Raw genomic sequence first — 26,885 nt, 5'->3', positions numbered from 1 at the left:
GGCCAGTTTGCCAAAATGTTGAACTATCCCTTTAAGGACAGTTTCAACCAGTTTTTAACTTCATAATCTTCTGAACACACACAATTAGATGATTTGGCCCAACCACGAGACCACACACACTCTCACACACACACACACACACACACACACACACACACACACACACACACACACACACACACCTGCTATTTGTAGTAACAATTTTCCACTGGAGATTCTCCAGACATGAGATGTCACAGAAACTCGTGTGATCAAACGTCATTTCAACAACAACAACAACAATGTTATTTATAATATAGCACATTTCATGGGACAAGCGCAAACTCAATGTGCTTCACAAAAACAAAACAAAGCACAACATTACATAAGGAATACACGTAAAATTCATATAAAAGATGAAAAAAAAGGAAATGTTGCAAATCAAAAACAATTAAGAACTTGTGAGAAAAGAAACGTTTTTATAGTCTTTTAGTCTTTTAAAAGAAGATACTGTTGCAGCAGACCTGAGTTGGTGTGGTAGGGAATTCCAAATGACAGAAAGCACCATGAGCTGATTTTAAATGTATTCTTGGGATAGCGAGTAGACCTTTGCTTGATGATCTCAGGGATCTCAAAAGAAAAGCAAACATGTTGGATGAAGCTAAGGAGGCTCTAGAGAGTAAAAGGCCTTACCCTCTGATACACATGAATAGTTTTTTAGCATCCAAATGATCAACTGTTACATAAATATCTTCCTGTTGCCGTTTGTTGGGCAAGAAAGTTCATAAAAACAATTGATGCTTTGTAGAAAGTAACAGTATTTAGATTTGATGCAGACTCAGAAACTGACTTTCTGCTCTCCCTCCTCTCTAGATGACGGTCGGGAGGAAGAGGAGAGGTTGCTGAACGGGAAGGACAGAGGTACATTAATATCTTATACAAGCGTCTGACAACCTTTTCTTGCTGCATTGATTTTCTTTCATGCTTTCTCTCTGTCTCTCTTTCTTTCTTACTTGCTTTCCTAACTCTCTTTGCAACCTGAAGAAGCAGAAACAACAATAATCAATATAAAACCACAGGATTCACTAACTTCACTTTCTTGAGGTTCCATATTGTTGAATTAACCCGTCTACAGCCAGATCCTTGCAAATTCATCTTTATCAGGCCAAATCAACATCAAACTATAAAATAATAATGAATAAATGAAACAAAATGAAAACGAGCAGGAAAAACCTCATTGACTTCGTGCTTCCTTTTTATTTTAGGATTTTTCTGAAACTTTTCACATTACAGGTGTTGAGAACTGGTGAGTTTTTAAAGAACTAAAATCAGATTTGAATCTGTTTTGCATGATCGTGTGCAACTATTATTGATGGATAATCAATAAAACCAGAGAGCACTGAATAATTACAAAAGTGAAATTTGGGTTTGAGCTTGACCACACATCAACAGCTGCATTAAGCAGCTTGACTTGTTGTTTGTTGTACTTCATAAAACCGCTTTAATGTTTGTGTGTTTGTCAAATAATTAACCAACAGAAAACCTCCGGCAGTGTTGCACAATAATAATTTTAATCACCTTTACATCTGATGATAACACTCTTTAACAATCAATTCATTGCTCAATGAAAATGCACCATGTCATTACCTGAAACCAAAATTAAAATAGTCAACGTGATTTTCTTGCCTTTACTAACATTAACCCCAAACAACTGTAAAATGTTGAGTTTCCTAGTAAGAATCAAGATAATCGGGGAATTTTATCCCACACATCAGCTGAGTTGATGTTTCTTGTCTCTCTATGACGTGATTGAATGTCTCTCACTACACTGATGCTTTTTGAACTCAAGGCAACAGCGATGGAGGAGGTATTGTGATGTTTTACTTAAGATTACTTACATGTTGCTGCATTTAAGTTCAACTGGGGTAAAAGTACATATTGAAAAATGTACTTGAAGTATCCAAAGAGGAAATGCAGGTTGTTTGCAGAGTTATGGAGCCCCAAGGTCCTAAAACATGTGTTCAGGACAAAAGATAATATTAAATGCACATTGGTTTTATTATCATCAGGACCTTTATAGTAAGTCCCGGAGCATCAATAACTTTGCACTCAGACCTGAACAGGTTTTACCAAAGTCATATAATCAAATGTAATATTTGTAAAAATGACAAATAAAAGTGAACATTCACCCTAAATCCCAATCCCATATGGCAACATTTTATCATCTAATAATATCATTGCAATGTGTCTCATATGCTGCTTTTTTTTAGACAATCACATGTTTTACATATAAACTATATAAAGTCAGTAAATTGTTCCTGTGCAATATTAATACATAAGTACAGTACTTTTCTGCCACTGTTCCAGATACTACAGAGTGTTGCAGGTTTCATTGAACATTATGCAATAAAATCCAATAATAGTGAACAGTGGTGCAAAGAAACTTCAGTGGAAGGTGGAATATATTAGTTCATATAATATTTCTTTAGCGTGTGACCTCATCTGTTTGGTTTTTGGAGACGATGCAGTTGGATTTTTAGTTTCCCTTGTGTTGCTTGTTACTAACATTTTGACACTTTGAACACTTTCCTGCACGTCTCTCTGTGTCTGTGTCCAAAACTCGTGCTCTCTTCCTCTCTGCATTCGACTCGGCTCGTTCTCCAGGTGCTCTCCCTCTCTCCCTCTCTCTCTCTCCCTCTCTCCCTCGTCGTTAATGTAGCAAGCTTCATTAACGTGCCATCTCATTAGCCGCGCTTTATGGAGCCCCTCCTCTTTACGAGAGGACCGCCTGCAGAGCCGAGGTGGATGAAACTACTTCCTGGTCTGCTCCCCGGCTTCAGACTAAAAACTCTCGTTAGAAAACTAACCTGCTGTATTAACCCTCCGACCCCCCGCGACCCCCGCCAGACAGACAGTCAGACAGGAGGCCAGGGCTCGACCTGCATGTCCAACACAGTTAAGTCTGAATATGTGAAGAACATACGTATATACTGTGTCAGACTGTCTCCAACAGTTTGTCCTCATCAGTTAGTCAATTTGTGCAGCACCTGCCAAGTACAGTCTTGTTTTATGTTTCTATGCAAAGAACTGGTCTGGTTCTTATTACGGTTTCTGGCAGAAACCTGTAGCACTTGTTTCAGCTTCACACTCCACCATCTAACAAACTCTGTCTCTCTTTAGCAGGTTAAAATGACCAGAGGAGAAGGAAAAGCAGTAAGTTATCTCAGTTAAATCCCATTTTTTTGTTTTATTATGATGATAAAAACATTATTTCTTGCGTAGTTGCAACAAAAAAGAGTTTTATTTTGTTATTTTCACTCAGCCCAGATTCATTTCTGAGCGTTAAATCAAACCGCTGCTCCACATTTTTCCCACTCATTATGTATGATTCAGTGAAAGTGATTTGTGCTTGGGAACAAAACGTTGGTGTGTGGTGATGTGATGACTCTGTGATGACTCAAAGCAGCAGCTTGTGTTTGAACCTGTTTGCACAGGCCTCCTGTAACGGCCTTGCTGTTTGTTTCCTCCTGGTCAGCTTTAAGAGCGAGGAGGAGACTAAATGTTGCAGCAGCATCAGCCAGAGACACTCGGAGTCTCCTGGAGCTTCCTGGAAATGAGAATTTCAAAGTTAGGGTCAGAAAATGACTTCATAAACACAACTAAAAGCTTCATTTACTTTATTATTTTGTATCAAAATCAACTGAACAGTGAATGAGTCAAAATCACAATGAGAATTTCAAAGTTAGGGTCAGAAAATGACTTCATAAACACAACTAAACGCTTAATTTACTTTATTATTTTGTATCAAAATCAACTGAACAGTGAATGAGTCAAAATCACAATGAGAATTTCAAAGTTGCAACTCAAAATGACTTATTTTGTTAAATATTTGAACAGTTTTTAGAACTAAAAGCTTAAATTTCTTTATTATACACAGGGCATTTTGTGCCATAACTGTCACAAATAGTTTCAAAGTGGTGAGACAAGTGAAAATGAATGTGTTTAAGGAATATTTACAAATTATTTGAAATCAAATGAGTAATGAATCAATTATTTCATGGTGTTGCCGGGAATTTGATAAAAAATGATTGATGCAACTGTTTTGTCTGTAAATAAATATAAAGCTATAACCAGCTGGCAGTAAGCTTAGCCGAGCATAAAGACTGGAAACATCCAGCTTGGCTTCCAAATTATGATATTATTATGAAACTTGATTCATGTTATGATATTATCGCTATTTACACACCTGAGTATTGCAATAACATATTGAGATACATTATGATTTATTACCTTTTTGTGCAAATCCAAACGAAAGGAAAGAAATACTGGTCAACATCTGTTTTATCTAATAAAATATATATTTATTTGACCCCACTCCTACTCTAAAGCTCACATATTATACACAACATGTTATATTCTGTTTGTTTAATCTGCACATGAAGCCAAAGTTTAAACCAAACAGTATTTGGCTTTTATGAAGGTTATGTGAGTATTTCTTGGACTTGAAGTTGTCAGACAGTCATTGATCTCATTGTGTTCAGATAAAGCCGATCAGCTGCTTCCTCTTGTTTCCGGTCTTTGTGTCCCACCAGCTTCATATTTGCTGCACAGAGACAATGTTAATATCAGTTTTCTCAACAATCAAGTCAATAAACATATTCCCAAAATGTTGAAATATTCCTTAAATCCCAAATTACAGAATATAAAAGTGATTGAACTTGTGATTAATGGTGTCCCTCTCTCTCTCTTTAGGCAGAGTGATGCTTCATCACGGCCAAAGAAGACCGACAGGGATTCAAGTGTATCATCTTATATTCATCGTTAGCCAATGGGGGATTAGAAAACTCCACTGCCAATCAACCAATCACGATGCTGGACACCAAATGACCCCGCCCCCCTCTCCCCTTTCCCCTCCCCTTCCCCTTCAGGGTCCCTACTGATGTATAGCTGTGATTCTGTGTGTGTCTTGTCACTGTGGTTTTACTTTTGTTGTGATTTAGCTAAAGGAGGAATCTGAAACCTACTGATTTGTACTGTAGCATGTGTGTGTGTGTGTGTGTGTGTGTGTGTGTGTGTGTGTGTATGCGCTGTGTTTTTGAGTCGCAAGAAGGTCGAGTAAGACGCCGCAAAGAGACAGAAAAGTGTGTTTTTAGGGAAATCAGTGAAGGATGAAATGAAGCAGGAGGAAAGTTTGAGGATCAGGATGGAGATGAGGACGTACTGTAACCAGAGGGGGAAAAGAAAGAAAGAAAGAGAGAAAGATAAAAGCAGAGGAAGGTCAAAAAGAGGAGAAGTGAGATGTAGAGTTTTAAGTTTCAGCACTGTGTGCTTAGTATTTATTGCTTTGATTTGATTTTTTTTTTTTTTTTTTGTGCCGTTTATTCATTAGGTTTGTGTGTTTCTGTGTACGTGAGTGAGGTCAGTCCCTGCTGAGACTATAAGCTTTAATGGGACGTTTCCTGCTCCCATCGAGCCCGGCCAGACCCCCCCACACCCACCCACCCACTCCTTAAAGGTACATTGTGTAGGAATTACTCCCATCTAGCGTTGCGGTTGTATATCACAAGCAACTCAATCGTATTTTTCATGCCGCATTCACGTGAAATTGGGCAGACGGCATAAACAAGCCTCTATGTAAACAGGTGGTCCGTCAGCACGAGGCAAAACAATACACGTGACAATATGTTGTCGTGGCGATGTCGTATTGTTTACCTGACCCACGTTTTACCGGCTTTCTCTCGACTTCTGTGACTAAAATGACGTCTGGTTTGTTAGCGACGGCCGTCTGCCCGACTGCAGGTGAATGCAGCATCAGTGTAAAGCCTGGTTAATGCTTCTGCGTCGTGGCGATGGCGTAGCTACGCCGTTGACACCGACCCTACGTCGTAGCCTGATGTGCACCTCCAAAAAAATCCTGACTATGTGTCGTGTTGACGTGTTGACGCATTGATGCGTTGCGACGCGAACCACAAGGACTGTGATTGGTCCGCTCAGAACGCCAGTGTGGCAATTCACCCGAAGCCTCGACTGGTCCGTCAGACCACCTCCGCAAACGTCTTCTTCGTCCGCCTGCGCTTCAACATTTGCAATAAAAGCGTTTGTTTTTCAGTTGCCATTGTTTACTGTGACCGGAAGCAACACGTTCCCTCGACGCAGAACTTCGAATGCTCAACGACGGCGTCGGGTCTACGCCGTAGGTACGCCGTCGCCGCGACGCAGAAGCATAACTCAGGCTTAACGCTCCATTCCTCCTCACTGCGTTACCGCGGTGACTTTTCACGGACGCCACCTCGACCTGAGCCGACAGCTCCGGTGTCTCCGCTGAGTTTCCGTGGTTACCTACCGTCACGCTGCCACTGAACGTAAAAACATGGCGACACGACATGGCAGCCAGCACCGAGCTTACCCGCTCGATGTATATCCACCTTTTACCGAACGTCAAAAACATAAGCCGGTTTTGCTCTTCCGGTGGAATTTTATGTTTACGTTTCCATGGTTTCGGTAGTCGCGGTAAATGCATGGATTTTTTTTTTTTTTTTTTTTTTCAATGAAAATCTGTAAAACGCACGGATCACCACACCAGCTTTTAACTCATTGAGTGCCGCGCTCCTTTCCAAAGTTTTAGTCAAGTGTACCGGCAAATTAGACCATATTTGACTTTTTATTTTAGAGCCATAGTGTATTCTATATTATTGCCACCAACACATACTGTAGCTCATTTGAAAGGTTTAACTTTATCCTTCAAATGGCCACAAACCGTTTGTTTCTACGTGCCTCCGTTCCTGAGAAAAGTCAAGCTAAACATGGCTGGGTTTCACCAAAATCCCTCCTTTTTTTCTAGAAAAGGAGATAGAGCGTCTTTTATGAAAGGTGCGCTGTTTGTGTCTGTCGCTCTTCAGACACTCGCATTTCTGGATCAAAGGGCTCGTATAAGATAAATATACACAACAATTGTTGTTCTATTCACAAAACCACCATCGGGGGCGGGGGGGGCGCCACTAAACAGCAATAACACAGACGCACCGTGCCGTGTCACAGCCTCTCGCCGCGGAACGTGAGGCTCTGCCGGCCACAGCGGCTCGCGAACACCGGTCCCGCCGGTGGTCGCGGTCCGTCTGTGGTACGGGTCGGTGGTGCCGGTCTGCTTTGGTCCAGAGACCATCAGATTTTACCGCGGGAGGACTTTGGGGAGGACACGGTGTTGCTCCAGATGAAGACCGGGCGGGACAGTGGGCTGAGAGCTTCCTGGTTCAGCTCCCAGCTGCTGCAGCCTCGCGGGTGAGAGCGGAGCAGCAGCGGAGCAGCTGCTGCATCCACATGCAGACCTCTGTTTGCAGAAGCTGAGTTATGATAAAAACTTCCAGATCATGAGCTGTCATGTGACTTTGATCGTCATCTATTTCAGTTCTCCTCGTCGTAGAGTCCCCAAATTTACATATAATGTGTATTAAAGTGTCTATTTTCATAATTAAAAAAAAAAGCAAAAAACGAAAAATTTCGTTTTTGGCACTCAACGCATGGGAACGAAAAACGAGAAATTACGTGGTTGGCACTCAATGAGTTAACAGTGGATATCACACAAATTGACATCCGTGTTAAAAGCCAGCGTTAATAGATCCATGCGTTTACCGCAACTATGACAACGACTGAAAACCATGGAAACGTAAACGTACAATTCCACCGGAAATACAAAACCGGCTTCCGGTTTTGACCATAGACGACGTTCGGAAACTTGTAGATATGAATGATATGAACGGCAAATTCAGAGCTGAAAGGAACACTTCAGTTTGTTGATGGGGGGGATTACTGATTAATGAAAAACATACTTTTGAACGAAATGATCGATTTTCGTGAATAGATAACAGGAGAAGTTACACAATGTCCCTTTAAACCCACCCCCCGACCCCCTCCGACCCCTCCCTGGGCTCTGGCCGAGGCGATGCAGGGTGGAGAGCCGAAGTCCTGGTCCCGGTCCAGGAGTCTGAGTCCTGGATGAGATTAGTGCCATGGATGCTGGTATGATAGCAGCTCAGGTTGTCCATGCCTCTCTGTGGATTCCCGGTACTGCAGTGGGACTACAGTTAAAGAGGAGATATCTGATTACTCTGCGAGTGTGTGTATAAGTGTGTGTGTCTGTGTGTGTGTGAGAGAGTGTGTGAGTATGTGTGTATGTATGTGTGAAGGAGAGAGAGAAAGAGAGAGAGTCAATTTTACTCCACTGGCTTTAACAAGGTCGATGTAGCAATAGAGTAACAAAGTGGGTGTAGAAGTGGGCTTCATTAATTTTTATCCCCATTTTAAAAATGTTTCTTTTAAAGGTTCAGTTCACACAAAATTACACTTTTTTTTATTCCCCTCACTCAGTCTCTGGTGCAGCTCAAGGAAAACCATGAGATTACTGAAGGAATAGAAAGGAAAAAGAGTTACTGTGTTTATTTTTTTTTACTGATTTCTCTCTGAATTTGTTGCTTCCACCTCCTCAGGATTTAAAGAAATGTCTTAAAATGAGACAACAGTTGGTTGAGAATTTGCTCACAACTCGTTTTTTTTTTTACCAGATAGAAACAAAAATAATCAACTCAGCCGTTACGAGGCGGCAACACTTCATGTCACAACCTGGCTCAAGGCTGAAAAAAGGCGGGAAGATGAACAAAACCAAACAGGGTGAAAGCCAAGAGAAAGAGAGAGAGGGGTTGAGTGTCATCATCACCTACAGTACACTGTGCAGCCAGACCAGAAAAAACAAGAAGTGGCTAAAGGAAAAAAGGAATACATTTAAAATTTTATTGTAAAATTGTGAATTATTTATAAAATACTGTTCTGTATATTTAATTTGAGTCCACTTAAAGTCACACATAACTTTTATTTACAATCCAAAGGTGAGGGAGACTTCCCATGACGCTCAGTTCCAGTTGAAATCATAACCTGGGATTTACAAACTCAAGTGTTTCATTATTAAAAGGTGAGAAAAAGGACGGTGTGAGGTGAATTTGTCATTGATTAAAAGATGCAGGTTTCTTCTCTAACACAGTGGAGATGAGTGGAGTTTGAGGTGAATTGATCCTTTAATGAAGACTTTGTGTTTTGTTCTTCATGGACAGATTTTAAAGATCTGTTACTGGAGGATCCTTGAAGCAATGCTCCATGGGAGTTGTAGTTTTTATGGACAGAAACTTGTATCTTTGACTTCTTCTCTGAAGTCTCTGCAGTGTCTCATATTTTGCACTCGCTTGATTCAATATACAAAGTCAAAGTTTTGTCCGTTAACGTCTTGAAACTGCCCGTCGTCACCCAACGTCTGAGTTTTTCCAGACCTCCCCCACTTTGTTGCTCTTTGCTGCTTTTTCAAGCTTTCTGTAAAACGCATTTCATTGTAGATGTTGAACAAAACTCTTTATGCAAATCGAGCATGACCCAAAGTGACTTACTGAGCTTGTTTTCAAGTCGGTTCAGTTTTTATTTTCATGTATTTTTTAATCAACAATATCGTTTTCAACAGTTTTTTTTTTAGCTTTGTGCTCATAGGAAGCTGTCGTGTACATTTCAGTTTTCAGCTGGAGAGTTTGTCGTTGTTGCTGTTGCTGTTGTTGTTGCTGTCGTTTCCTGTTCTTCTTTAACGAACCCTCCGCTTTCTGTGACTGGGATTATCACATTTTCAGTCTGCTGGATGATTGACTGGCCGTACGAGTGATTTAATAAATGAATGAGCTCATGTTTCGGTGTGTGTGAGTGTGTAAATGTGTGTGTGTGAGTGCGAGAGAGATCAAGACTGACAGGGCAGACGCGTCCTGACATGAAACTGTAAACCCGTGCAGCTCTGAACGTGCTGGAGCTGACGGTGTGAGTGAAAACGTGTGTGGATCATCTGCAATAAATGATATTTAACATCAAACTCTGGAGTGTGTGTGTGTGTGTGTAATGTGTGTGTGTCGTCTCTGTGACTGCGACTTGTTCTCCATCCTCAGGACACAAACACCGTTGACCTGAGGATGGAGCAACGTAAAAACAAGGGTATGTAATGTATAATTCAATCATTTTTCCATGACCTCCACCACCACTACTACAACACTACGCTATGTCATACCTCCGTTATGAGCTCAGTATTTAATTCCCTCTTGGTTTTTGTTCGACAGGCTCTGCTGCGCTACAGTTTGGCAAAACTCAAAAATCTAATGTGATAAATCTGTGAAACAAGCTGGAAACCACACTCTGCTGTATCCCTGGAAAGTGACCCATTTGTAAAATTCCTTGACTTCCCTCATCTGGCGCACAGCTTCTACCTCCTAAATCCCATGATATCGCAACAACTCCAACACTCAACTTGGAAACTCAACTGGGAATGCTAAAATAAACAAGAAATATGAGATACGTGCAACAATCTACATGGCAACGACTAGGCCACAACTGTACCGCTGGTGAAATGAAGCAAAGTACAGTAAACTTACAATCCTTAAGAGTTTCATGGAGTTTCATGTTTCATTGTTGACTCGTTTTCTGCAATGGCTGTTCAAGATATTTACTTTTCACAGCATATCCTCCAACTGCTTATTGATCTTTTAAGTTTGTTTGGTTGGACCGAATCGATCAATCAGTTGCGGTACTGTCTTTAATAAATCATTTACAACAGCTTGCAATATAGGAGTATGCACATACACAAGTACATTTAAAGGGATAGTAGACAGAGTTGTTTTCGAAGCAAATGCAGAGACTGCTTGTTGAAAAACTGCCCCTGATGGGAACGTGCATCAGCGGTTTTGCATGAATTTACCTCAAAAACAACTCTGTCTGGTAACGTTGTGTTATTATTTCATAGCGTGGTGAATGTGCAGGTAACAACTTGTCCACCAGAGCGTTTTGGAGTTGTTGGATTGTGTATTTGATGTGTTTGATGAAGGAAACCAAGAAATCCCATTAGCCTCCGTAGCGTAGCTCTGAGCAGCTCACGACTCTGCTCCGCCATTCTAGAAATAGCTTGCACCGACAATTAAAGGTAACGAACCAACTCCTAAGACTATAGCATTTACCAGCAATAAGTACAAAACAACTTGATCTGTCCCAAAAACCTTTTTACTCTGCACTTTTAGGTTTAGTTATTGTTTACCCATCCGTCCGTCCATCCAACCAACAAGAAAGAAGAAAAACAAAAACAGAAAGTCCAATAATGAAAACCCACACTCCTTTCTATGTCCTTATGTCCATTTCTGTTGCACCATCACAACGTCCATCCCTCCACATTCGTAGCTGCCATCACTTCAAAGGCGACTAGCCACAAAGTAAGACATTAAAACAGGAAGTGCACTGAAAATGTTAAATCAATTTTGTCTCTTGAAATTAGTAAAATCACAGTTATACAGTATTTTTTTGACTTCTTTATGACTTGTCCATAATGTGGTAATGCATGACGATTGATCTACACTGTTGACCCAAGACTCCCCAAATAAAAGGTCAAACATCGCAACAGTATATTAGCCAGTCCAGGCACCTTTTATATTTCTTTTTATTATGTATAAAACACAAAAAAAAAACTGGTTCCTCTTTATATTTCTGGGTTGTTTTTTTTGCATCTCCTGCCCTAAATGAGATCTCTACAGTCGACCGACCGTGGCCTTCTGTCAAAACTAAAGTCGTGGCTTCATTAACCGTTTTGCGAAGTTGTTAAAGACCTGGTGAAGCTCTTGTTGCTTCAGTGTTAGTCTGACCTTGTGTTTTTGTTTTTGCTGTTTTACTTTTGTTTCCTTTAGTTTTGTATCTTTTGGTTCTGAAGTGTACCAAGTCCGTTCTTGTCGATGGTTCCCTTGATAGTGGAAAGTTACCAGGTCCAATCGGAGCAGGTACTGTACGTCCCTCTGTATCTTCCAAGTCTCTCCTGAAATGACTCCCGCTTCACCTTTTACCTCACTTTGCACCTTGGGTTCACGTCTTTGCCTGATCTTCTGGCACTTGGCCTTGTCGACCAGATTTAGCAGCTACTTATACTCACACCAAGGCCTCCTACTGCACTGAAGCTGCAGCCACTTTGTCTAAATCTGTCTCCTAAATGTGAAGTAAAAAGAAAAGACAGTTTGTTTTGTTTTAGCTTCTCTTTCTCATGTAAATCATCTGGATTCTTCCTCCACCCTCCACCACCACCACCATCTTCTTCTTCTTCTTGGTGCACTAAGTAATGGAAAACAGCCTCATCTAACAAAGCACCTCCTATTTTTAGGCCTGCTAAACGACTAGCCTACAAATTTCAACCATGTCAGGAATGTTGGGAATACAAGAGTAGGATAATAATACTAACAGCCTGGTATTTTATTTTTTGTTTTTTAATCACATCTTAATCCAAAACTGTCACAAAAATCTGGTGACTTCACTTGTTTTTTCCACATCTTCCTGTCTAACCCAGTTTCTATAAATACCCACCACCACCACCACCACCACCGTCCCACCCAGCACGGTCGGACATACACTAAAAATACACCAATTTTTTTTACCCCCTTCATTCATCTTGGGACTTTTTAACTTTGTCCCTGATTTAGTGGCCTCATTAGTATGGATGAGCAGTTCTCACTTTTCCCATGAGCTTCCTCCCGGAGGTCACGACTCTGTGTGTGTTGTCTGCGTCGTCGTGGGGGTGTGAACTATAGACGTGAATAAAGCTCTTTGAGGTTGTCTGTGTGTTGGTGACCTCACTGACTGCTATAAACACTATACTCACACACTCACACACACACACACACACCACCCCAGAGTAGTTATGACCCTTTGTAGTAAAGATCAGTTCACTTTTTTCTTCCTCCCTGAGGTCAAACTAAGTTTAACCATCTCCCTTAGAGGTACAAAAAAAAAAAAAATCCACTGGTCATCGTGCAGTGAGAGTCTGTTTGATCTGACAGTTGAAGTAACGCTTAACTCGGATGATGGTTTCAATAATCTTTTAAGTCATATATTGATGGAAAAACTGCACATATTTGGAATAAAATGTGAGGATTTGCTGCAAAAAGAAGCTTCTTGAGGCTTTGGGACATTTAATGGACTCTGTGATTAATAAGTTGATGAAAATAATTATTAGTTTCAGCTGTGATAACAATGACATCACAGCCTGGGAGTAGGTTTATTATATGTAAACAGGGGTGGGGGGTGTTATGTTGTAAAGGCCCCTCAGCCAAAAAAACAAAAAATACATATAAAACATATTTCCAATAACATTATATGTATATAAATACATATAGTCGAATGTAATCTTGCATATACAAATCATAACATGTGTTCTCTAGAATCCTCTTTTCCTAACCTACTTTGTGTCATTGTAATAACGTCCCATGTTCGTTATCAATCAATTATTTGTTTAGTAATGCAATTCAAATAAAGTTGCATGTCAAATTAACTTAAGGTTATAGATCGTCCTTGATAATCTTGCAAATTTTATATTTTCCTCTTCTTTTATTCATAAATTTTCAACTTTTGTCTCACTTTCTTTTTTTCCACCCATGCAAAGTAGAGTTTCTTCCTCAAGAATTTGTGAATTCTTGTAAAATTTTCCAATTTTGTCATAGAAATGTTCAATTTTTTCTTGCAAATGTGCTTTTTTTCCCATGACTTTTTTTTGTCTAACCCCTAACCCTAACCCTATTCTATTTTTTATTTTTTTCCCCACACAACTTTGAGTTTTTTCCTGCAACATTGTGTTTTTTTGCTCTCACAAGTTTATGACTTTCTAATGTATGTATGTGTAAAAAGTATTTCCATTTTTTTTTTAATGATTATTATCTTTGGCCATACACCATTCAGCCCTGAGTTTTGTCTGCAGGTGTCCTCTCAGACTATAAACATGTAGGCTACAATAACCTTCACCAGGATGTGTGTTACTTACAGTAAGAGATGAAATTCAGAGCCGTAAATCAATGTATAATGTTTATTAAGTTGATTGAGTTATGAGATTTTAATAACAAGACAAACTGACGCTGCTTTAACATGACAGTGCTTCTCTCATCCCCCTTTTCTTTCCCCTCATGTTGGTATTTACTCTGTTCTTCCTCCACTGAATATGAGCCAAAGGAAAACACCCCTGTGTCTTGTTTGCTTTCAGTGTATTTTCTGCTTTTCTTCCACATGTTTCTTTAGAATACCACATCTGCAGCAGGTCCCGACTTGTTTTGCGAGAGGCCTCGGCTTCACCTGTTTGAAAAACGTTAGGGAGAAAGAAGAGTCAGGCCGGAATAAAAACCAAACCGCCAAACGAGAACACATGGTAAAAGTAGAGAGGGAGGAGACGCCAAACCTATGACCAAGATAAACCGTGACTAAAACACATCCTACATCAACGGTATCACGCTTTTATTTTGGAGATAAAACCCGTTTAACACAGCAGTGTCCAACCTGGGGATGTGCAACCCCCCCGCCCCCAAAGAGAAGAAAAAAGAAACACCAGACACGTTTAAACATTTGCAAGTCGTGACATGGTTCAATTGAAAGGGTCAGCAGTAAAACATCAGCTACGCCATGTGTGCAAATAACACAAACTGAGAAGAACGTCCCAGTTTGCTTAAATACCATTAATGCCAAAATGGATCAAGTCAATATTTAATTATTTCATTTTAAGCCTTTACAAACATGACATTTTTACCCCTCAGGTTGTAACATGGCGACATCAAACATACTGTATATTGTTACAGGAAGCTCCTCTTACACCGCTCCAGTTATTATATGATTATTATGACCGCACATTAACCAGCAGCTGTGACACCGACACGCTAATATTACATTGACCCCAGGTTCACATTAAAGTCAGAATTATTGATCACAGCCTCATACAACACAATACCAACAGTTTAAAAAAAAATGTTGTAATCATATATCAGCAGATGGTGGTGATTTACGTACGTAATATTGTTCAATATATGGGTCGGTCTAACTCTGATAATGATGTATTTACATTTTTAAAAACCCTCCTCAGGATCGGCCTCTATAATCACAACTAAGTTACACAACAGAAACCACAAGCCAACGTTAACTATGAGCCCGGGGCGTTTTCTAAGATAGTCAGTCACTTGCTGGATGATCGTGGTTTAAACAAGCCCAGTCACAGAGGTTTTTCAAAACTAGTCTCTGAAAACTCACCAACTATGGTTCGTTAAGATCTCAGAGGCATCCTGATCAATTTGGCTGGTGTGTTTGATCAATATAGTATAATAATAATAATTTTGTCACCTTTTTTTGACACTCTGCATCTCCTTATGCTCATTTTATGGTCAGTTTGTGTCTTTAAATGGTACATTTCCATCTCTTTGTTGTACTTTTTCATACCGTGATTGTGATTTTTCATCCCTTTGTCGTTGTTTTGCAAACTATTTGGTTATTATGTCGCCTTTTGTTGATATTTTCATCTTTTTATGGTCATTTTGTATGTTTTTATGGTCATTTTGTGTGTGTTTTTTGGTAATTTTGTGAATTTTGAGGGTAATCTTTCATGTCTTTTTTACATCCTTATCATAATTTTTCTTCGCATTATATATATTTTTGCATTTCCGTTATTATTTTGTTGTCCTTTTTCAACTCTTTCATGGTCATTTTGTGACTTTTTTTGTGTCTCTTTGGTAAGTTCTCTTCTCTCTTTGTGGCAATTTTTCGTTGGTTTTCTTGGTTGTCATTTTTAATCTCATTACCGTAGTTGGTTTGCATCTTTGTGGTGGCTTATTTGGTCTCTTTTTGTTGTCATTTTGTCTTTTTGTGTGTCTTTCAATGATCATTTTGTGTCTTCTTATGATACATTTCCATGTCTTTGTGCTATTGTTTCATATCTTTGTTGTCATTTTTCATCTCTATAGCTGTTTTTGCATCTGTTTATAGTGAATTTGATTCTCTTAGTTGTTTTTTTTCACGTGTTTTTGAGGCTGTTTTGTGTCTTATAACAACTTTTAACATCTCTTTGACACATCTGAAGTCACTTTATACACTATACACACAGTCTCTGCTGCTGCGGGGCCCCTCCGCCCTCTCTCAGGCCCCGGGGCGCCGGAGCTCCACAGGCCGGTAATCCGTTCATGTCTTCTAACGCTACACCTGTCTTTTGTGTTGGAGTGAGTGTGTGTGTGTGTGTGTTAGTGTTAGTTTGGGCCCGTGCATGTGTTTGTGTGTGTATGTGTGTGTGTGTGTATGCGCGCACACGGTGTTTTTTGGATGTAGACTTTAGGACCCCGCGGAAACTTTCTCTCCGGTGCGGCAGTCAGAGCCTCTGCTGCGGCTCGTGAGAGAGAGAGAGAGAGGGAGCGAGCAGGTCGGTAGGAGAGAGAGAGAGAGAGAAAGAGAGAGAGAGGGGGGGGAGAGAGGCGGGGGAGCCAGCAGCGGAGAGAGAAGAGAAGACCCGGTAGAGCGCGAGCGAGGAGAGAGAGAGAGAGAGAGAGGGAGAGTGAGAGAGAGAGAGTGAGAGAGTGAACGAGAGGAGAGAGAGCGACGACCGTCAGGGTCCGGGTGCCTGAGGGACGGACGACACGGTAAATATATAAACATTACATTTTGGCCTCGCGGCACGGCCGTTACTATCCTATACAGTCATCTATCTGTCTCCTAAAGTCATCGCTCGCTCGCTCGCTGGCTCGCGCGCTGGCTGGTTGGCTGTCTCGCGCGCTGGCTGGCTGGCTCGCGCGCTCCGCAGCCGAAACCGTTGGTTCTGTTTTACAGTCCCAGTAGCCTAGATGATGTGCGCGTGAAGTGAAGAAGAAGAAGACGGAGCGGGTTCGTGGACGTGAACTTGAGGACTTCTCTGTTTTTTTTTTTTTCCTCTTCAACAACGGTGGTGGGAGGAAAAATCACGGCGAACCGGGCGACCGTCATTATTATTTAACGGCTGTGTGTTATTAAACGGGACCCCCCTCTAATGCCCCCCCTCCCCCTGCTCCCCTGTCTGCCCCCCCCCCCTCCTCCAGCAGGTAACGTTAAACCGGAGCGCACCGTCCGCTTCAACCACCAGATGCAGACAGACACATCAGCCAGCGCGCGGAACAGTCGCGAGAGAGAGAAGAGAGAGAAGAGAAGCGAAAAGCGCGAGCGCCTCCGTGCAGCGTACGTGCGTGCGCGCGCCTCGCCGGGGTTAACGGGTGCATTCGGTCTGAAACGCGCCCCCCCCGCCCCCCTCCGCTCCGTGTGTGTGTGTGTGTGTGTGTGTGTGTGTGTTTTTTACCTGACCCAGTAAAGCTTATCGTCGCTACACAACTCTCGGACACGTGTCTCTCGCTCACCGCGCGGCCTCCCGCCCCAACACAAACACACACACACACACACACACACATATACACACACATACACACACACACACCCCACCGGGATTATACGCCGTTTATGAGACGAGGCCGTCCGGTAAAGGCCGCGTGAGGTCGCTCCCAATATTAATTGTCATAAAGCTGTTCTCCGTCAAGTCAGTGCGAGCAGCTGGGATACTTCCGGTTTGCTCTTTAAAAATAAAAGCCTCTACTTTATACGACTCACAATTAAACGATCTCATGCCATGTATGTATTGAAGTTATCAATAAATATCTTCCAGTTTTCCTCCATAATCTCTTTGAGTTGCAATAATGTGCTGTTAAAGAAAGATTTAACTTGTCTTGTAGACTGAATAGCTATGTTGTCTGGGTGCATATTATTATTGATAAATCTGTGAATGACATCCTTGAATTTGCCTTCAAAGAGGCAATTAAAGGAGCAGGGCTGGAATATCCCCACCCAGAAAAACCCAAAGACCAAAAATAATGCTTATCATCATCATCTGACTATGCATGATTAGCTTTATTGGGTCATTAATATTATACAAATACACACCATGGAAGTTTAATATCTGTCTCTGTCCTCCATGATGCAGCCCTTGTTGTGAAGATGAACTCAAAATCTAGTTATGAGGCCTTAATTGCTTTAGTTGTTATTGACATCATTCGTTTCTTCTTATTTATTTCACATTTTATGTCTGTGAAGTGATTAACACAGAGAGATAATTTGGAAACGGTTGTAATAATCCAGCTCTGAAGACCTGAGAGGTTGCAACCAACAATTATTTTTATGATTAATGAGATGAAAACTTTAATTAGAATTTAAAAAAACATTATTATTCCTTGGAGAATTTATTCATGATTAAAATGCAACCCCAACCCCCAATCACAAATAGTAAAAATCACAAAAACTTTGACTTTAGAGTCACTGGAAACTGTGATTTGTCCATTGATATTTTGGTTTAAAACAACTATTTCTGGTTGATCCCATCTATTTAGGCTCAGATTATTAAGATTTAGATACTTTTAAGTCAACAATAAGTAAAGTATTCAGTATCTCCCAAGTATCTCCAACAGTGTGGAGACAGTTTGAAACAAGCCCTTGGGAAATAAACCATTTATAATCAGTAATAGTGTAACAAAACCAAGACAAATCTGTACACTGAAAATATGTTACCAACCTAAATGTTGAGGGATTTTGGACCCATGACCTCAGGTGACCTTAGAGCTTCCAAAATCCAGCGGTGACCTTGCACTTCTGTGAATATAGGCCATTAGAAAACAACTAAAATTAATAAAATTAGATTATCCAACCTTTAGGAATTAGATTAATGCAAACGTTTATCTATCCAGGCACCGTCGTTCACATAAAGTCCTCATCATTGAGTCCAAATTAAGTCTCCTGAGCAAAAATGACAAAAAGACTTATGACTCCATTCACATTACAGCTGCAGCTACAGCACAAAATGCATGTGAACAACTATACTCCAATAAATTAAATCAAATTAGACAATGAAACCATTTCTGAATTATTAAAAAAAAAAATATATATATATATATATATTTAATGCTTTTATTGTGAAGTCAAATCGCCCACTTCCCTGTCTCGTCACTGTCCAACTCTCACTACCTTGACACACCTCTGGAGCTTTTTCTCTGCGCAACCATTTCTCCTCCCACCAGTGCAGGCAGGCTGCTGCTTGGGCCTTTGACTATGGTCTAATTTAAACCACTGCTGGCATGAACACTGGAACAATTTAAATCAGTGTATATACATTTGCTTTGAGAGTGTGAGGTGTGTGTGTGTGTGTGTGTCTGTGTCTGTGTGTGTGTCTGTGACCTAAATATGCAGAACTTGGAGGACTTGAAGCCCGGGCCTGGAGCTCTAGGGGGGTAGTAGTGGTAGTGGTGGTGGTGGATACTGTACACCCATTTCTGCAAAGTTTTTTCCACCCCTGTCTTTTCCGCTGGTAACGCTGGCCGGCTGCCTGTTGTCTTTACAGTAGGTGATGCAAGGCCACAGCGTGAGGAGTGACATACTGTACTGTAGCGGCTACACAATACGTCTTGAGCAAAGCCAGACACACTGGCTGCAGCTTCCTCAGCTTCTCTCTCACTGCTGCTGCTGCTGCTGCATGAGATACAGCTTTTCTTTTTTAGGTGCAACTTGCAAACGTTACATTTTAGTTGTTGATCAGTATCTGCCACCAGTCTGAACACATCACTCCACCAACAAAAAAGAAAATACAAGGAACCAAAACTTTATGAGAGGCGTGCTCATGCAGAAGTAAATACAAATGAACTGGAGGCTATTTTGACAAACATTATGTGTGTTGTGCAATGTGTACTGTACTGTATGCTTTAGCTGGCAGTTTAGCCTTCTGTCTGCACAAAATAAATCAAGTTGGTTTTATTTACATATCTAAAACTCAAAAGACAAAAAAAAATCTTTAATATGGGTAACAAATGAAAATCCATTACAATGTTATTAAAAGATGAAGAGCAGATGAACAGTTTTCACAATTGATCTGAATCTGCTTATGAAGTGTATTAAACTAAGAACCACTGTGAGGCAATTAGTTTGCGTGTAATTTGATTGGTTGGAAATTAGTTTTGGGGGAAAAAAGCACCGCTGAAGGGCAATACAAGCTTAAAGCCCCCTGAGGAGCTCTTGGGCAGGTTGTATGTTGCTGTGGTAGTAGTAGTGTTGCAGATGATGATGATGATGTGGTGCTCGCACGGTGCAAATCCCTGAATGAAAAACCGGCTCGTGTTTGGTTGCTTGCTCTCTCTCGATAAACTATAACGAAGCTGCCGTGCGTTCGTTGTCTGCTGTGCGTTCTGTGCTAATGGGTACTTAGCGGTAACAAGATACTTACAGTAGACAACGCAAAGAGGAAGAGTGGGAGGAACTGGTGTTCAGTGCTACTACACTAACTTTTTTTTGCCCCAGGGCCTCATGGGTAGCCGTAATCGGCCCGGCGAAGCCACACTGCTTCCGCTTGATGCTGCATCACCAGATGATAACACTCACCGCCAAACAGTCTGTGAGAAACGAGAGAGCATTTCACCTCGATTGACCTTGTTTGTGTTTCATCAATAACTACCCTTGTTTTCGAAAATTGTGGTATTATAGCTTTGTCTATTTATAGCCGGTAATTTAAAATAACATTTCAGATGGAAGTTTGGAAATAACGTGACTGAAAGAGGTCAATCAGAGTCACGACCCAGTGAGACTATTACTGTATGAGCCTGCGTTTCTTCTCACTCTTGAGTTTTATAGCTAATTATTTATCCACAACTTCACTCTCACTGCTCCTGTTGAGTCAGTTTTGCAGCTGGCAGCTCTAAAAAAAAACCTGTTATATACTCTATATGTGATGTGATTCAGCACCAAAAAGACAGTTAGAAACTAGCTGGTGAACACAGTAGAGCATTTATCAGGTAAAGAGCCAGATGTCCACCTCACCTTTAGTGGAGGAGAAGGTGGAGACCAAAAATGGAGCAAGAAAAAGACAATTAGGGAGCATGGTAACTCTATTTTTCCACCGATACTGATAGCCGATAATTTCCTGCTTCTCATAACCAATGCCGATAACCGCTAACATTTTTAATATGTGGTTAAGAAAGGCTTAGATGTACAGTAGTGAGTAAAGATGAATTTAACGTTATAGCTCTGCCTCTGACTTAACCAAAACAGTTATGACAGTAATTGTTTCAAACCAACTTAAGAGCGGCAAAAGGACTGAAAATGAGCTAAAATTAAGGCATTGTTGGCCATCTGTAATTGACTCTGGTAATCGGTAAAAAAAGAAGTCATTATCTAACTTAACTGTGAATTTTGGCCGATAATTATCAGCCAATATCGGGCCGATAGTTATCTATACCGATAGTTAGCGTGCATCCCTTGAGTCAATAGTGGAGATTCACCAGGTCGATAAAACACAGCTCCAGATTCTGTTACTGTGTCACCATTTTATCATAAAAGGTCACGATTTGTCAATGGTGTCTTTGCAATTTGATTATGCTATGATTTGATTATGCTGCCCCCAAGGGGTCAAAAATCAGTCATTGCAGGTTTAATGTCAAAACTAATATGTGAGAATTTGAGAAATGCCGGAAATACTTACTGTCTAAAACTGACTTCAAGTTAAAGTAGTAAAAAAAAGTGTTGTTAGATGTTAATCAGTATATCAAAGTTACAGATACTTACAATATATGATCAGGAAAAGCAGCAACACTCAGGTTTAAGAGGCTAAAACCAACAAATGTAGACAATCTTCTACACCACATTTGCTTTATTGATCATCAAGGTAATGCTTCCTCTGCTGGTTGTCTTAAAATCTGCTTGTATCGCCTTTTTTTTTGTCTTTCGGAAAGAAAAGTTTAAGCAAAGCAGACTGCATTGGATTTAACAGAGAGACGTGAAACAGCACCACACTGTTTCACGTCTCCACCAACATGAGCTGAGTCTTTTTCTCAGTGTGACGATCAATCAGCTCCTCCGTGTGTCTAAAAGACTTAAACTGTGAACAGAAACGAGCCCGATAGACAGATATGGGCACATTCTGCTCAAGTTTGTTTGCCAATAACTGCTGGTAAACGGCCTTTAAACGTGCTCAAGTGCCCAAAATCTGCCAAAACAAATGGAGACGACTGATGTGTGTGTGTGTGTGTGTGAGAAAGAGAGCACATTTCAAACCAAAATGTTTATGAAATCTGGGTTTTACAGTCAAAACTAGTTCTTGAGCCTTTAAATCCGACCTCTGCGACCCCTCTTCTCCTCCTCCTCTCCCCTCAATGAAGAACAATTACACTTTAAATTTCCTTTTGTTCTCGCTCTAACTCATTTCCACAGCCGATCCGTAGATGATGAGGCAAATATAGGGAGCCAAGATGAAGTACTCACAAGGTCACACATGGCTGCCTCTGCACTGAACGCCCTTCAAAACAGCCGTCCGTTTTTTTCGTGTTTTTTTTTCCAAAGTAGTGACGTTTTACACTATCGCAAGCTTCTCTGACCGCCAGTGTTACATTTAATGCTGCTGCTGCTGGGGGAAAAAACCCCAGCTTCCCTTCCTACAGCTTCTTAAATGTGAATTCCTGTTGTTTTCCATTGCTGTAAGTGATTGTAAATCAGATCCCGGTAGGTTTAACAAGATGTCACATTGAATAAGTGCTTAAAAACAAACTATATATAATCATAGTCCTGGTTGCTGAGAGCCTGAAAACACATTTTTTTGCACGTCATTCTTTCTTTTCTTTTTTTTTTTATGTGTCTTTTTCCTTCTATTGTTAGAAAAGGATGCCAAGAGATTTCCCAATTAATCAATATTGCAAAAAAATATTATTACGATGCAGCCTTGGACTGTTTTGAATGAATGAAGGTTTTTTGAGATTTGTGAGATTTTCAGCTTCACTGTCTGTGCAACGTTTGTGTTGCCTCTTTAAACCATGATGATTCGAACATGTCTGTGTCATGCTCATGGGAGAAAATCGCTTTTTTTTTTTTTTTTTTTAACCTGCAGCCATTTTGTCTAATGAAATGGGCACGCACGCACACACATGCACACATACACACACACACATACACGGGCCACATCAATCATGGTGTGACAGCCATGTTGAAAGCAACCCCGATTCCTGCAGATTCCTTTGAGGACACCTGCACATGTGTGTGTTCATGTGTGTGCATAAATGTGTGTGTGTGTTAACCTGTTACTGCTCAGAAATTGAATATTTTTTTGCTCTCCCATCCATCAACTGTACTTCATAGAGACACACACACACACACCTGTTGTACAGCCACGACCCCGGGGCTTTCTGTGTCTGTCTGTGTGTGTGTGTGTGAGAGAAAGGTTGAGCAGAAAGTGGATAGACTGAGGAGAGGAGGAAGAGGGAATAGGAAGATGTCGGCCTCATGCTGTGAATGATTTCTTACTTAAGCTTTGGTGAATTTCCTCTCACTGTATATCCACTCATGTCCCTCTGTGTGTGTGTTTGTGTGTGTGTGTGTCTTTTTTCTCCCAGGAGAGGGGGAGGACAGAGTGAACCAGTGAGCGTTTGACCAACCAATCAACCGACAGACAGACAGACCGGCCGACAGACAGACATACAGAGAAGACAGACAGCTTGAATGAAGCCGCACCTGGTGCTTCTGAGGACCTTTCCCATGTTTTGATTTGTTCCTTTTTTCCTTTTTTTTTTTTTTTACTTTGTACTCTTGGTTTCACCGAGCCGCTCCTTGCCATGCCGTCCAACAGTCCCGCCGCCACCGAGCCGCCCCAGACGCCAGAGAACGACGCCTCCAATGATGTGGTGAGAAAGAGATTATCACTTTTAATACTGCATTTATTTATTTATTTATTAATTATCGAAAAACCCAACCCCGATTTCTGTTGGTTACACACTCCCGCTATAATCAATAATACATATCACAAGCAGTCGAAAAAACGTCCTCAAAGTGAAGACTTTCCTGTGTTACAATGAAAAGTTATACATAAAAGTCCTGCAATCAAAATGTTATGGAAATATATAAGATTAAAGATACAAGTATGGAGTCAGGAAGGTGCCCAATCAACAGCGCTGTGTGTCATAATTAAAGTGTTCAAAAATAGAAGCAATAAATTAAAAGACTTATTAGCAAATATATATGATCTAAGTTGGAGCGTGCATTTACAAAATATGCAATTAAGTGTCTTTGAAAAATGTAAAAAAAAAAGTGAGATCAAAACCACCCACATAAAACCCACATAAAAAAACGAGATTAATAAAATGAAGACATTCAAAAGAGACTGAAAACCAAATATGACAAATTTCCAACAAGTAAATATTAGAATAACTCATACTAATAAAGTGAGGTTAAATATAGTACATAGGTGTATTTAAGACCATATTGAAGAGTTCATTTTCAAAAGCAGATAACAAAGATTTTTTTTATTATTATCTACACCAGGTGATATCAGTCAAACCAAAGGTGAGTGGCTTTGACCAAGGAGATGAGACGTAACAAAACAGATGTATCTCAAAAAAATAAAGCTTTATTGAAAACAACACTATGCAAAGAATAATTCACAAGCGTCAGCTCATTTTTTTCAACATGGCATTTACAGTATTTGCTTTTGCAAATGAACTCTTCAATATATCGGTGTATTCGATACAGAGAAAGAAGGCATAACATATTGTCACTCTCCACACTCCATACAAACAGATCAACTCGTAACATTAGGCTCTTATTTTGATGACTGGTCCCTTTTTTTTTGAGTGTTAAGTTACTGATGCATTAATGCATAAACACTATTTAAGTGTTGTACATCACATGCACTTAGTAACTAGATCTTACTAACTAATGAATGAACTGCAGCGTCGTGTAAATCACGGTTCAACATTAGTTTTATGGAGGTCATTACCGTGTGGAGCTAATGTTTGTTTGCAGGATGTAGAGTCATTAAATACCGTACATACACACGTTTCCCCTCTGGCACTGTAAATAATGCAGATTTAAACTTTAAAGAACCATAAAAAGGTAGTGATAGTGTACTGTATTATCACTGCTATTAATTAGTTATTGCTTGAGTTATTAAACATATTGAAATACCAAAAGCTGCTATTTTGGCAGCCTCGGTTGTTATGCAGGAAGTTCAGTCATCGCATGAATGTTTTCACATAAAACATTCATTATTTCCCTCTGTAAATAGTTTAATAAGTAGAAATGAAAATACCTATAAAAAGGAAATAGCTACATTGAAGTGCCAGTATCACCACAGAGTGCATCACCACTACTGCTACTACAACTACTACTACAACTTCTACTGTCTCTGCTGTTCCTGTGATGATCGCTGCTTCTATTATTAACAGATTGAAATACTACAACTGTTATTTTTGAAGCCACAGATATTATTACAACCACCACCACTGCCTCTTTTACTACGGCTATCATTACCACTACTACTTTTGGCTTCTCCGCGTGCACTCCAGAGCTGTTTTTAGCCAACAAACACACACAAACTCACACACACACACACACACACACACAGAAGATCTGGCAACCCAGACCCCCGTGTGTGTGTGTGTGTAATAATTAAACTTAAAGTTATTTATTTACATTCGCTACAAGCTCCTCTGCATTCCTCGTACTCACCCGACCACATGCAGGTGAGATGACGAGTGCAGGGTTTCCAGTCTCAAACTGTTTTTCTTTTTTTTTTCTCTTTCTCGTCTACTTTACACAAATGAGCGTGCGTGCACACACACAAATGCACACATTACCACACAGTCAGACGTACACGAGGTGAAAAATGCCTCCTTTCATTTGCCCTCCACCCCCCCAGGGCAGCCCCTCGTAAATCTGCGAGAAGTTTGAAGTTCATTCTATAGTCAGCGCAGCCGCCGCCCGCGATATAAAGAGCCGTGTTACTCTCTTACTTCCACATTCACACGGTGGCGACGGGCCAAAGCGCACAACGTTTCCCTCATATAGAGTTTGTTGTGCTTTTTATTTATTTATTTTTTTAAACTTCCTGAGACTTTAACTCTCTTTCTCTCGCTCTCTCTCTGTGTTTTTCTCAAAGAAAGAAATCAGAGTGAGTCACGGTGTTTGGAAATAGACATGGCAAGTTACTGTAGGTGGAGGTTTTTGACTTATTTCACTTATAATCCATCGCACACATGACAGAAGCCGCTGTTTAAAAAAAAAAAAAAAAGGTATAAGGTGGGCTCACGTTACCGGTGTCACCCACTCGTCGAAATAACGTCTTAATCCCATGAAACAAACAAAATGAAAGGAGAATGAAAAAAGTGAAAAATCCCTGTTTGTTGCTCAGTTTATTCAGTTTTGGTTTGAGTGTGAGCTTAAAGGGATAGTTCAACATTTTGGCAAATTGGCCCATTGCCATAATCCCTATAGTTTTAGCAGTAGGTTCGTTGCCTTTAATTGTCGGTGCTATTAAGATATTTTTAGAACGGCGGAGCAGAGCTGTGAGCTGCTCAGAGCTACGCTACGGAGGCTCATGGGATTTCTTGGTTTCCCTCATCAAACTCATCAAATACACAATCCAACAACTCCAAAATGCTCTGGTGGACAAGTTGTGACCTGCACATTCACCACACTATGAGATGATAACAGAACATTACCAGACAGAGTTGTTTTAGAGGTAAATGCAGAGACTGCTTGCTGAAAAACTGTCCCTGAAGGCAGCGTGCGTCAGTGGTTTTGCATGAATTTCCCTCTAAAACAACTCCGTCTCATAACGTTGTGTTATTATCTCATAGCGTGGTGAATGTGCAGGTCACAACTTGTCCACCAGAGCGTTGTGGAGTTGTTGGATTGTGTATTTGATGAGTTTGATGAGGGAAACCAAGAAATCCCATGAGCCTCCGTAGCGTAGCTCTGAGCAGCTCACGACTCTGCTCCGCCGTTCTAAAAATAGCTTGCACCGACAATTAAAGGTAACAAACCTACTGCTATGACTATAGAGATTATGGCCAATTTGCCAAAAAAACTATCCCTTTAAGAAGCAATGCTCAGAAATCATTTCAAAGTCTCAAATTTGTAAAGACAAGACGGATAAATTAAGAATATTTGAATAAAATAATTTGCCGTTGGCTCTAAACTCATATTTGTAACATCCATTTCCATGTGTGCAGGCTTTGAAACATCACGCCACA

At 40.5% G+C, this 26,885-nt stretch overlaps 2 protein-coding genes across 20 annotated transcripts in view; both read left to right on the top strand.

The window, feature by feature from the left end:
* dtnba (dystrobrevin, beta a) overlaps positions 1–23,394 on the top strand; it is a 66,341-nt gene extending 42,947 nt beyond the window's left edge. For 2 of the 15 annotated variants that reach the window (XM_085771797.1, XM_085771798.1), the window contains exons 20-21: positions 853–900; positions 23,250–23,394. In XM_085771797.1, the coding sequence (XP_085627923.1) occupies positions 853–900; positions 23,250–23,278 (77 nt within the window). In that variant the 3' untranslated portion in view covers positions 23,279–23,394. Of the gene's footprint in view, positions 1–852; positions 901–1,023; positions 1,176–1,244; positions 1,286–3,159; positions 3,193–4,731; positions 6,484–23,249 lie in introns of those variants that run through there. The other 13 variants (XR_015035279.1, XR_015035278.1, XR_015035280.1 and 10 more) reach the window with 13 other exon arrangements.
* dnmt3aa (DNA (cytosine-5-)-methyltransferase 3 alpha a) overlaps positions 23,327–26,885 on the top strand; it is a 76,169-nt gene continuing 72,610 nt past the window's right edge. For all 5 annotated transcript variants that reach the window (XM_085771793.1, XM_085771790.1, XM_085771789.1 and 2 more), the window contains exon 1: positions 23,327–23,537. In XM_085771793.1, the coding sequence (XP_085627919.1) occupies positions 23,469–23,537 (69 nt within the window). In that variant the 5' untranslated portion in view covers positions 23,327–23,468. The remainder of the gene's footprint in view (positions 23,538–26,885) is intronic.

The sequence above is a fragment of the Trachurus japonicus genome, chromosome 24 (genome assembly GCF_045865225.1).
Source record: "Trachurus japonicus isolate A0001 chromosome 24, Traja_1.0".
Taxonomy (NCBI): Eukaryota; Metazoa; Chordata; class Actinopteri; order Carangiformes; family Carangidae; genus Trachurus; species Trachurus japonicus.
Note: the sequence above shows the minus strand (reverse complement) of the source record. Positions and strands in the feature narration are given on the sequence as shown.